Source organism: Populus euphratica, unplaced genomic scaffold, assembly GCF_000495115.2.
Source record: "Populus euphratica unplaced genomic scaffold, PopEup_1.0 scaffold1.1, whole genome shotgun sequence".
Taxonomy (NCBI): domain Eukaryota; kingdom Viridiplantae; phylum Streptophyta; class Magnoliopsida; order Malpighiales; family Salicaceae; genus Populus; species Populus euphratica.
The window spans coordinates 5,945,417-5,958,360 of record NW_011499845.1 but is presented as its reverse complement, the minus strand read 5'-3'; the positions used below and the strand labels follow the sequence as shown (position 1 = coordinate 5,958,360).

Sequence of the window (12,944 nt, the reverse complement as noted above, 5' to 3'; positions counted from 1 at the left end):
CATTCCTGAATACACAAGAAACTAGAATTTTTGGAATTCACAGCTCAAATGTTTTGATGGTTAAATCACAAACTAACAAGTTGTGCGTGCTTATATAGATGTGAATGCTTGTTTAGACGGGAAAGAAAAAAAAAATCCTAATAATCAAACTCCTAGTTACAATAATAACTGCTAAACAATAGAGGAAAGGCTAGTAAGCACACTTAACATGTGAATGCCAGACATTCGATTGTGTTGAATATTCAATCTATACTCTTCGTTGTCGAATATTGATGAAATGGCTTAGAAGCACGTTCCCACATCAACCAAACCAAAAAACAGACAAGTTCCCAAATTGCATAAAAGTATTGAAAAATGAATTTGTAAAATTACAAACAAATTAATGAAAACTTCTCTTTGTACTGCATCACCTCCATATTTTTAAGTTAACAAGCTATACATACGCATAACATGAACAAGAACTATGCAACGCCCATACAGAGATTATTCAAAGCCAATGGCTATTCACGATTGTTATGCCTTGGAACCAAATGCTGTGACTAAATCCAATCTATTCCACCAAGGATGAGGTCAAGCAACAAAAAATAACACACAATAGATTATCAAATTATCAACTCAAAAGAGAACTATTGTTTATAGTAGCCTTGGTGAGGAGGGTATGGACCTGGAATAGTGTAAGGAGGCCGAGGGAGAGATCCAGATTGTTGTCCATGGGCATTGTAATATGGGCCCCGCCACCCTGGATAGGCAGGCTGGCCATACTCCTGGCTTGTTGGTTGTTGAACCTGTGGAGGTGGGTAAGGAGCACCAGGAGCGGGGGGGATATGATAGGGAGGTGGTTGTTGTGGTGTTGTATAAGGGGATGGAGGGTGGGCATAAGCAGGCATTGCAGATTGCTCATGAGGCTGGTAGTACGATGTTTGGGAGTGAGGATGTGGAACATTTTGAGGATCCAATGGAGGCTGCGAACTGGATCTTGGAGTCTGATGGGGCTGGTTTACTGCAGGATAGCTGTATGAGCCTGTGTTCTTACGATCTTGAAAGCTTAGTCCAGCCATTTGTCTTTGCACATCTTCAATCATTTCTCGACACTGGATATTTCTGGTCATCACAAAATCACTGCACTGCTGTTTGATATTGGTGATGGCGTCCTGTTTCAACCATTATGTTTCTTATATCAGCCCTAGGCATGTAACCCAGCTAAACTATTTAAATATCCATAAAATATAATACATAGTGTCTGAGTACAAAGGAAAGGCATGGACACAAGGGTGTAAATTCAAAAGCATGCAAGGAGAAAGGGGAAAAAATGCAGTAGGCACTTAAAAGAAGTGAGCATGTCTACTTGATCATAAGTTCAGGAATTTACATCCCGAACAGCCCAGACATAAGCAGCAAGGAAGGTTTTACCTGAAGAGTAACATAAAACTTCAATCCTTCGTTGATGTTCTCCTTTATTTCTCGATACTTGGCTATGGCAGCCTGTATTTGCTTATAACACTTCTCACGAGATGCTGAGACAAATTTAGAGGGAGATTTGTGTCAAAAGAGCATGCATTTCATTTACACTAAGGATGTAAAGGTCAAGCCCAGTACTAGAAAAAGAACATGGTCTCTCAGTTCGAGATAACTAGCCACCTTCAGAAAAAACATATCAGAACGCCTAGGGATAAAACTAATCAAGTATTATCAAGAAATTAAAATCTTTATTTCTTTTTCTTAGAAGTCTAGAAGTTTTTTTGTAACAATATTTTGATAGAATATACAAGAAAGTTTTCTAGAATGATTGTGTTCCAATTTTCTACAGGAGCAAAATAAGCAGCATAGTGGAAATATAAACTGTGCAGTATTTAAACACAAAGGAAATGAACATGTGGATCAAATACATGTATAATAAGCATTCCCATTCAAGAAACCTGTTCAGGCAGTATTGAAACAACAGTTATACAAAAAAAAAAAAAACACTACCTTTGTAATCTTCAAGATTGAAGACAGCAGAAAACTCTTCATTTTGAGCCTGTAAACAAGGATAATCTATAATTTTAGGAACCAAAATTTGCTTCATAACAGGCTAAGAATTCAGAAAACAGATTGACAAGTGAGTGCTGAATTGTTTTCAGCACATTGAAACCTAAGGTGCAAAAAAACATTACTGGTCACCTTCAGTAATAACTGAATGAATGTAGGAAAGACAAGTTTATTTATACATGCTGATTTAAACAGCATCCTATCATTGTGATTGTAGACTCTTTTTTATTGTTGATTTTGGGCTACAAAGGGGATGCAGCCATTGCCAGCTAATTTAGTCAACTCATTTGTTCAAATTAGCAGCAAAAATAAACAGTCTCAATACATATTGCCACTCAAAATGCAATCCGTGTTAGCCACTGTTAGGTAAACATTTCAACAGCTTCAGTTACCAGCTTATGAAACAGAGCTTGGGAGAAACAGTTCTAAATAAATGATGCACATTCTTGTAGTTGTTGTAAGTTTTTTTAAGTAGGTAGGCTATACTCGTCTTAAGAACATCAAGAAAAATAAAAGCAGATATCCTGATCTCAAAGAGAGACCTGAAACTAGTTCCAAAAGAGTTCCGAGTAAACGAAATACACCTGAATTTGCAGCAACAACTGTTCTTGCGCCTCAATATTTTGTGCAATGTCTTCACGGATGGGATCATATTTTGCTATCTCTTTCCTGAAAAGATCTTCATAGGACCCGGTGGATGTCATCAGCTTTGGCAGGACATCATCCTGAAACCATACATGTAATATAGCCTAATAAACATGCTTACCAGAAGAAGAGAAAGCAAAACACAAAGGGAAGAAGAACAGAGTACAAGAGAGTGAGATTCGTGCATCCTCATGTGTCAAAATTATTCTGGTTCTCTCAGATTCTTCCAAAATATAGAAGTAAACAAGGACCAGAATCACTAGATATTAGATATTTAATCTCACCTTCCGTTTCATCTCTTTGAGCATGTCCTCAAGACCAGCTCGTTGAGCCCCAAGAGTCTCCAATTGCCTCTGCATAGATGAGAAGACATATACACTCACAATTTTTTAGTTGAAAGTAATTCCTATTAAAATTACAAGAATGGAATTCATCTAGGACCTGGTTACAATATTCTTTAGCTTGCTTTGCCAATAATTCATTCTAAAACTATCTTCTGCAATATGTTGCTCATATATTGAAGTTTTAACTGTCATTTATGTCTCTAGATTATGTCATATTTAAAATTTGTTTTAAATCCAATGGCTAGGATTAAACATGCCAAAACACTAGGAAATTTTTGCTCCAATTGCCAATGACAATGATTAAGCAATTCCACAACCAACTGCCCTTCCTTCTATAGGATCAAGATTCCCTTGTCAGCAACGACCTCAAAATTTGTCAAGGTCCTTCAACATTAAGACTGGTAGTTATGTATCCAAACAGGTAAAGGAATGTAAAGCTAACTCTAAGGAATTATAGATGTAAATTGTTTTATGCAATTATTCTTGCCAGCTTGTAAACTAGCCATGCCTAAAGAATCCCTTCTCCGTTAAAGCTTGATAATGTTGATGATGGCACAAAATAACATGTTCTTACAAAACCAGCTGTCAAGAGCGTCCCAACAAAACTGAAATATATATCAGATTACTAAGACCTACTCAAGAAATGCCAAAGGGAACCAACCATAACATAAGCTATGGATGAGGAGTAAAAAAGAAAAACAACTAGAGAAAGAAGATGCAGCAACAGAAGCATTCAGTTCATTTTTCTACTTATTTTCATTGTTAGAGAGGCAGGGTTGAGTTGAGTTCATCAGGGAAAAGGAAACGTCAACTCAACAATGCAACACCAAATTATTTTGAAAAACAAAAGGTTAAGAAAGAAGATACATACCAAGCTCTGCTTCAAGGCCCCCACTATAGCATCTTCATTAGCATCCAAAGACATTATTGGCCTAGCTAAAGTTGGAAGTGCAGATTCTATCTGATGAGAGCAAAACAGAAATAAGATTCCTTCACAGAATAGAGCATCTCTATTCTTCAAAGATCATGACCAAGTTTTTTATGCATATGGCTCTATTATTCAAATGATTGATTTCCCACCACACAAGTACATGAATGCAACCATTTGCATAAATAACAACGGGAGCATTATTGATACCCAATAAAGCCTAGGTAATAGCAAGAGTAAAACTGATACACATTAAAAAAATTATGTTACACAGGCAAATAGCAGATGCAGTTCAAAAGACATACCGGTCGGCGATCAAGAATTGACATGAGTGCAGAATGATCCCTCACTGAACGCTCAATTCTGGCATCGCTATCTGCAGCTTGCTTTAAGTTGGCTGCAAACCTATTTAATCTATCCTGCAAGTTCTTTGTCAAAGTGCTGGATTGGGGCCTAGTCCACCGAGTCCCAAATTGACTTCTAAATTGGGCATCTTCTGTTGCTTCCTTCTGCAAAAGTTCCTCAGTCTGAACTAGCAATTCATGGTTTACTCTCCTCAAATCCATAAGTTGCTGTAACTCAGCTTCAAGGCCAGCTGGGCCCCCGCTAATCTGCACTGCTTCCACATCTTCTTTAAGATCTGTTGGAAGCGTAAAGTTTCCTTCCAAAGAAAGAATTGAATCTGGCAGGTCCATTTCTTTGAGCCTCACTCGAGTTAGCTCACTCCCTTGTTGCAATTTTTCAGCTTGTGTCCTGATAATATCATCGACCATTTCAGTGTACCTTGAAAGAGCTTTAGCACTGCTGTCTGGAACAAGACTAGCAAACATCTTTTCCTTGCTGGCATCAAGTACCTCGTTCATTGGCATGATCTTTACCATGGAAAATGCTGGGAGAGGGGGTAAGGAACTAGGGGAAGGAACCCTCATGAGGTAAACTCTATCATTTTCCTTGACAGCCCTGTCCAGATTGCGGTTGATATTAGCTTCCAGTTTGTTAATTGCATCCAGAATCTGTGCTGCAGCCCCCCTTGAACTTTTCTTCACCTCTGCTAACGTACTAGACCCACTCTTCAACCGTGCAATTTCTTCTGCAATTTCTTCTTTCTCATGAAGCTCCAAGCTATACCGGTAACAGGCTTCCGCATAGAACAGGGCTGCTTTTAGTTGGACATGAGCAATCCAACCCTTGTCAAAATGATCTTTTAGAGATGCAACATTCAGTGCCGCTAAAGCTTCCTCATAGTACAACCCAACCTACATCACAGCCATTATCAAAACAAATGCAAACAATCACCAAAAAAGACCCAGAATAACTAAAACACAAACTCACACCATTTACAAGGAAAATACAATCAAACCACCAGAAATCCATAAATGTTCTATTCCCAACTCAATGACATCCACATTTCCAGATAGAAACAGAGTACAGCATCCCGAGCCATGACAAATATAACAAATTCATCATCAATTCATTACAAATCAGCTAGATTTACAAACTTTTCAGTAATCACAAGTCCTCTTAAGTTTACCCTTACAAACTTCCATGCGAATTCACCACCAGGACACTAAAAAAAATCCAAAATTCTTAGCACTAAACAAGTCGATTACAAAAATTCACTTGCAGTGATCGCACATTTATTTGATCTAACCAATAATAAATATAAACAAAATTAGACTGACCTGCCGAGAAATCTTGGCACAAACACCCGGCGTACTCCCTTTAGCAATAGTATTCTCAAAAACACACTCCTGCGCTTGTGCAAGCATCAACCTCTCCAACATCCCAACACACTCGACAGACAAATCAACTGTCGTACTCGTCCCCATGGACGCTTTCGTTGCCGCATTATCTCTCAAGAAAGCAAACGATCCAGCGGCAGCAATAAACGCATGGATCGCCTGTCTCCTCCCCTCCACCGTGGCCCGATCAAACGACAACCCCATCTGACTATAAACGGCACCCAAATTAAAAAGCACAGCAGCCTTCTCTAAATGAATATTCTGTTGCGATGCTTTCTGTTTTTGCTTAAACGCATCGTACCAGACAAACGTGACCGTATTGATGTGATCGCTGTCGGGGGAGATTGGGAATCGGGTTTCGATTAAACAGAGGGCTTTAAAGTATTTTTGGAGGAGGTCGCGGCGCGAAGTAGGGGACGGGTCGGGTTGGCGTTCAAGATCGGAACGGTACTGTTTGACGGTTTGGAGATCGTCTTCGAGGTTTTGAGCTTCGCGTTCGGAGTAGAACATGGAGATGTAGTTGCGGAGAGGACGGTAGAGGTCGAGGGAGGTTGTCTTTTTCTCGTGAATTGCTAGCATGATGTTAGTGGCCGTAGATGTGGATGAGGATTGGCCGGCCATGGTGGTGATGGAGCTGCAAATCTGGGGAATTTGTCTGTCCTGTCGAGGAAGGGTGTTTTAAGAGGCGAGTCTAATTCATTGACTCTGCTGATTTTGCTTCTTTTTTTTTTCTTTTCCCCTTCTTAGCTAAGTAAACTAATTACGTGGACCGTTTCATCGGATGTACACGTTTCTTTTTGTATTTTAAAACTATTTTTTTATATTTTCCGATTTTTTATTTATTAATATAAAAAAAATTTAAAAAATAAAAAATATTATTTTAATATATTCCTAAAAAAAATATATCACGATATCAAATTAGTTCTTTATTATTATATACATACACAGTTCAGTTTTATAGTCTTTTTATTATGTTTTTTTTTTTCGTTATTACGTAAAGTAAAGTGAGTGTAATTTTATGTTTTAGTAAACATTCAAAATTAATTAAATATAAAAGGAAGTTGATGCATTGACGGTGCCATGCATTTCAAAGGATGCAAGCAGCGCTTAACGGTGGTTAATTTTATTTTTTTTTCTGTATTACTAAAATTATTGTCACATTCTTTTTCTTTTCCTGTATAAGCGGTTGTTAATTTTTTTTTTTTTTCTGTATTACTAAAATTATTGTCACATTCTTTTTCTTTTCCTGTATAAGCAACTCGGGTCAATGATAGTAAACCTAATAGTTTTTTTCCTTTCTCTTTTTTTTTGAAAAAAAAAATTAGAATTGTTATTTTTTAAAGTTTTATTTTTTATAATTTATTTATAAAAATTTTATTTATTTTCAATCTTATTTTTCAATCTGAACTTGTAATATATATTTTTTAATTTAATTCATATTCAAGAAAAACTATAAAAAAATATAATTTAAAATAAAAAATATTTTTTTCATAAGTATTTTTTAAAGATAAAACATATTAGTTAAGTGACCCAAACAAAATGAAAAGATTACATCAAGCAAACAAGAGATAAACAATTTGTTTGGATTGACCAAGCGAATTGTAATTTATTTTTAGCATGTTTTTATGATTTTGTATTATTTTTTGATATGATGTTATTAAAAAAAATTTAAATTTTTTTTCCTAACAATTCTAAACAAAAAAACATTTAAAAAACAATAATTATTATAATATCAAATAAGTACTTAAAAAACTATAACTCACTTGACCAACCCAGATAGATTGCTCGTCTCTAGTTTGCTTGGGCTAGCCTCTCCATTTTGTCAGGTCACTTGACTAATGTTTTTTTTTAAAATAAAAATTAAATAATCTTCTTCTTGCTCCAGATTAGGGGGTTTATTTTTATGATTTTAAAACCAAGCATGCTATTAACCATGATATTATAAGGGTCGACACTAAATATAGAAACTTTTTTCTTAGAAATTCATCAACATGGATGACTTGGAATCAAAAGTTTGGAGATAATTTTTTTTCTTCAAATGCTTCACAACTCAATCTAAATGAATTTGTAAAAAATATATATTTCTAGCAACTACTCTCGTCCGAAGGAACATGCTATTCAAGCATTGATTGATAGGTGGAAAGGTGGTTGGGGTCGTTTTCTAGCCGAAAATATATAATTTTTCAATTCTAGCCTTCTGTTTTTTCTCGGAAAAATTGAATTGATACATCATCGCTGAATACACATTTTATTTTTGTATTCTATTTTCTATTTTTCTCTGGTCTGTTATTCGCTTTGAATTCTGGAGAGTTTTATCATCAATAAAAAACATTGATGGTAAAAAAAGATTTGGATCACCGTGTCCGCTATGTCGTTTGAAAAATTGAGACAGTGTCACTGTAAGAAAGAGAGGGGCACGCGTCTCACACGAGTGAAGTGGCGTGCGCGTGCCGACTCCACTTTATATACAGCCAGCACATAGAAGATCATTCTAGAAGGAGAGAGAGAGAGCGTTAGATTGGCATGCCGCCTCAGTTGAACTTGAAAGGTCAAGCATACAGGAAAAGGAAAGAAAGAAGCAGCTAGTTGAGGCGAGGCGGGGAGAAGAAGCTAGTACCAATCGGAAAGCTCTTTATCAGTCTCTCTGATCTTAATATTTCTCAAGGTATTCTTCACGGATTCAGCGATTCTTTTTTATTTCATTTCATCGGTAATGTATTATTTTAGGGCTTAGGTTTGGTCTTGGTTGTTTTTTCTTTCCTCATCATCTTTTCCCTTCTCTATCTTTCTTTTATTTGCTAGTTGAACCCACTTGTTTGATCTTGTGAATCTAGTATTATTTTTCTTTATGTCGAATTTCTATGACCCAGGGTTCTTACAGCAGATAAAAATGTTAGCTGTCGATCTTGATTACTTAGTTTCTAAAGATTCATGTAGGTTAATGATGAACAATTAATTTAGGCTTCTGAGGTAGTCCCCTGTTGAACAGTCGTTTCCTTTGCAGAAAAGTGAACAAATGTGTGTAAAAGGGGGAAAGGAGCAGACTGGGTATATGGGAAATGAACTATTGAGCGGACTGGGTGAATGGGAAATGAACTCTCGATGGTTGTTTTAACTTGGCCCAGGAATGTATCGTTCTGGCTTCAGCATTTAGTTTTAAGTAATCTATGATGATAGCATTCTTTGCCCATTTGTAATGGCTACAACCATCACATTTCAGTTTCAATTTTTTTTTTTAATTTAATTTAAATGGATGGGGATCATTAGAAGACTTCTTTAATAACTACAATATTCAATAATTGGTTTCATTGCTGTAATTTTCTTGATTCGGTCAGAAATGTATTGAATGAAGGTTTATGTTCATGTGTGTACATGTGTATTTGTGCTCAGGAAATGTCTTTCCATTAAAAAAAGAAATAACTAAGCATTGCTAGGATCACTTTTTTTGAATGTTTAAAAATTTGAAATTCTCCCATTCTCTTTCTGCAATTTGATTCTTAGTCTGCTTCTAAAGTTTAGTTTCTGTTACTGATTTAGTTGTTTTTTTGGTAACCATGTAGACTTGCTTTTCTTACTGTTGTGGAGAGCTAATAGCTCTGGGTTTGAAGGAGGCATTCCTTTTCTCCGCATAAGGTAAGAAAGTTCAATCAAACTTGCCTGATTGTATACATGTTTTGGGCTATTATCTTTCATAATTCGTAATATATATTGCTTGTTTCTAAGCACCAATAATCTGCTAACAGCCTCTCTTTTTTTAATATTGAACGTGCATTAATTATTGGTCCTCTTCTACAAACATTCAGATCATATGCTTTAAGTTCTTAACTATTGCATGGGTAACTACAAATTGTTATAATTGCTGTTTTATAATTTACAGTCTTGTAGCAGCCCTGTACTGAAAACAAAAACAGTCCCATTTGCTTTTCTGACCATCGTGTTTTCCTTTTAAGCTTATGTTGGTGATGGAAGAACTAACATTGTTTTTTCTCTTCTTTGAGATGTACTTCTGGTCATCATCATACCGGGATGCAGATATTGAATTGGTTTTTATATATAAATGGACTGCAAGAAGTTCATCCAGTTGGTAGAGGAAAAAAAGAAGAGAGCTTTGGAGAGGAAAGAAGCCCCTTTGAAATGGGAGCAGAAGTTAGAAGCTGCTGCAAAGGCGAAGGCTGATGCTGAAGCCAAAGTTAGGAAGCAAAAGGCTGCAAAGCATAAAAGAAGATCTGTATCAAACTCGGATACTGATAGCGATAGTGACATCAGTGATGGGAGAAAGAGTAGGAAGAGAACTCACAAGAAGCACCGGAAGCACTTCCACTCTGATTCAGGTGAGAATGAGAAGAGGAGGGAAAAGAAACCCAAGAAAAAGTCAAGGAGACAGTCCTTAGTGTCAAGTGATGAATTCCAGTCTGATTCCGAAGAAGAGAGGAGAAAGAGAAAACATAGAAGACACAGGCATCATCACAATTCAAGATCAGATTCTAGCGACAATGATTCTTCAAGCCATGATGATGAAGCTGTCAAGAGGAGAAGCCGATCAAAGCATCACAAACGACGACGGCAATCAGAATCTAGTGCTTCAGATTCTTCAAGCGATGAAGACAATGATGCTATCAGGAGGAGAGGTCATTCAAAGCACCACAAATGCCACCATCGCCGGTCTGAGTCATATGATTCAGGTTTGTCAGGCGATGAACACGGGACTAGTCGTGCAAAGCATAATAAGCATCGTCAAAGATCACACAGCATGGATTCAAGGTCGTCAGATTCCGGTGGGCTTGGGCATGGCTGGAGGAGCAGATCTTTAGGAAAGTCATCAGATGACAATGTTGAAGAAGCAGACAAACTATTAAGGCACAAGAAATCTGGTCATCATCGACACAACCATGACAAGCACAAACACCATCACTCTGATGATGAGAAAAATCACCATTTGCACCTAAAAGATGAAGATCATCCTCACCAGCATGCGGAAGAGAACAATGAAAATCATGCAGGGCAAGCAGATACAATGGTGGTCAAGAACAATTTTAATGCTCATAGTGTTCAGAATGCCTAGATCCTTTTCTGCCAAAAATCCGTGTCTTTTTGTTTGTTCAATTTGGAGGAGCACGAAACTTAATCGTGGATGAAAACTTGCTATGATTTGCACTGAAATTGTTGGACGCCTGCAACTGCCATTTTTTTTTCCTTATATTCAAACACAATTCAAACTATCTGATCAACAATTCGCCGGCCAGTCTTTGTTGCTTCGTCCTTTCCGTTTGTAAATCTTGCTTTGCACTGGCCCGTTAGGCAGCGTCATATTTTCAGGTTCTGTGATGGATGATTCTAGAGGGCCGTTGTGTACCTTATTTTAGGTTTCCGAAGGTGGACGCCATATCGTCTTCGGTTTTCAGTCTCCCACCCTCATTAGCAACTTGTGATAACAATTACATGGTAAAATTGACTGTCCACTAACTGGTTTCAGATAACTTGTTTCTTTTCCTTGAGATCAATTTGTGCATCGCACGGTTTAATTCATCTCGGAACACAACCATATAATGAATGAAGACTAGAAGGTGTATGCTTGGAATGGCTTTCCATCCAGCACAGGATATATTGCAGGTAAGGTTTGTCATTTGTGCTCCAATACATAATTGCTAAGAGAATCCAGTCTTTGATGCTCGCAGGCTTCAGGTATCCAGTTCAACTGAAGCATCAGTATGACGCCCACAGGCAAAAAGCAGAAACGGGGACTGCTGCTCAAGAACTCATCTGTGAGATATAGTGAAATAGGGGAATGGGTACCCTGGCATCCCTCGTAGCGAAGTTGATATTGTGAATCTTTACCATGTGAAGGAAAATTTCTCCAGTACATCGGTCTTAAAAAGATCCTGGAGTGTATTTGCTTATAAAATTCCCGATCTTTGGAGCTGGAAAAAAATTGTACAAGCGGCAGTTTCATAAAAACTCACATCAAAAAGTCCTAATCTGGATCATTCAAGATGACTCGGGATTCTGTCATAAAAAAATAAAGGGTTTAAAAACATGAGGTGTGGATCCTGTAACTTATCTGCTGGCAGTTACAATTTGTCAATTTCAACAAACAATGAAGATGCTCAAAATTCCAAAATTGGTTTTATTAGCTGAGTGGCACGTTTTATCCTCAGCAGTGGGAATAAAGAATCACCATCAATTGTTGCTCCAAAATAAATACAACAGGATGAACCTCGTCTATAATTTTCAGAAGTTCTTCAGAATTTTCTCACTTGAGACTCCATCTGATACAAGAATTGATGTTATTTCCTGCAAAGTGCAATCAACATTAATGTTATTACTCGTGTAAATCTAGACAATAATGACACTAAAAATGGGATTGACGTTGCATTCACTAGATAAACAAACCACTAGACAACATCAAATTGTGCACATCAACAGCATTACTATGTCATTTGAATTAGTGTAGAATGGAATATCTCCTCAACAGAACAGTTTGCTTACAATAATAGAAGAAAAAAATTCCAACTCACCAACAATTACTAGTTTTGCAAGTATAGTATTTCCAGAGGCAATAATCCAAACCCTCATCAAACCCATAGCTATTTATGCAAAATCAATATGCGCCATATAAACTTATTGTGAGAGAATGATTCTCAAAAAGTATATCAAGCAGCTCCCCTTACCCTAGTAGGCCAAGCTGGGCCTGCAAATTGTCACTCATTCAAAAGCTATGAAAACATTTACCATCAATTTTGCTGCCATCAATAAGGTCTTATATTATTAACCTTGTCCTTTCAGTTCAAAGCACTGATGCTTTCTAGCCATTTTACTCAATCAATCTCCTCACCATGAGTAGCTGTTTTAGTATTAGAACACAGCCAGTAGCTAAACCATTGCAAACTCGTTCAGATGATTGATGTCTTATGCAACTGCTCCCTAGCAGAAGAGACAAACAGCTCTAAGTAAATGTCAAAGGCAGGACCTCAGAGCCCAGAACCCCTGCTTGAGGAATGGATAACTACTCATTAACAAACTTAAAAGTGTGCTTCTCACATGGTGACTCTCGGTTTGGGAAGGGAGTCTCCACCCTTGCTAAGTATCAACCTCCCAAAAGATAACAACCATCATCTATGCTTATTGGGATCTGCACTTTCATTTTATTTTCCTCATCGTCTCAACAATTCACTCTCCATGCAGTTAGTTGAGGTCGTCAATTGTTTCAAGTGTCATGCATAAATGCTTCAAAAGAAAGAAAGAGGGGTTGGAGAAAGA

General features: G+C 37.1%; 2 protein-coding genes and 1 pseudogene across 3 annotated transcripts; 1 reads left to right on the top strand and 2 right to left on the bottom strand.

Moving 5' to 3' along the window:
• Nucleotides 1-318: 318 nt before the first annotated feature.
• Nucleotides 319-6,421, bottom strand: LOC105124557 (Endosomal targeting BRO1-like domain-containing protein). Its single transcript, XM_011024626.1, has 8 exons — nucleotides 5,628-6,421; nucleotides 4,251-5,201; nucleotides 3,889-3,978; nucleotides 2,958-3,026; nucleotides 2,613-2,753; nucleotides 1,969-2,017; nucleotides 1,411-1,514; nucleotides 319-1,151 (listed from the first exon to the last, which is right to left on the bottom strand). The coding sequence occupies exons 1-8, from the start codon at nucleotides 6,306-6,308 to the stop codon at nucleotides 627-629; spliced, it is 2,610 nt and encodes an 869-aa protein (XP_011022928.1). The 5' UTR covers nucleotides 6,309-6,421; the 3' UTR covers nucleotides 319-626.
• Nucleotides 6,422-8,178: 1,757 nt separating this feature from the next.
• On the top strand, nucleotides 8,179-10,918 carry LOC105124539 (FAM133-like protein). Of its 2 annotated transcripts, none has more exons than XM_011024604.1 (3): nucleotides 8,179-8,352; nucleotides 9,248-9,320; nucleotides 9,720-10,918. In XM_011024604.1, the coding sequence occupies exon 3, from the start codon at nucleotides 9,745-9,747 to the stop codon at nucleotides 10,747-10,749; it is 1,005 nt and encodes a 334-aa protein (XP_011022906.1). In that variant the 5' UTR covers nucleotides 8,179-8,352; nucleotides 9,248-9,320; nucleotides 9,720-9,744; the 3' UTR covers nucleotides 10,750-10,918. The 2 variants fall into 2 exon arrangements, with proteins under 2 accessions (XP_011022906.1, XP_011022897.1); XM_011024595.1 differs by having other exon boundaries at nucleotides 9,686-10,918.
• LOC105124550 (fruit protein pKIWI502-like) overlaps nucleotides 10,782-12,944 on the bottom strand; it is a 4,323-nt pseudogene continuing 2,160 nt past the window's right edge.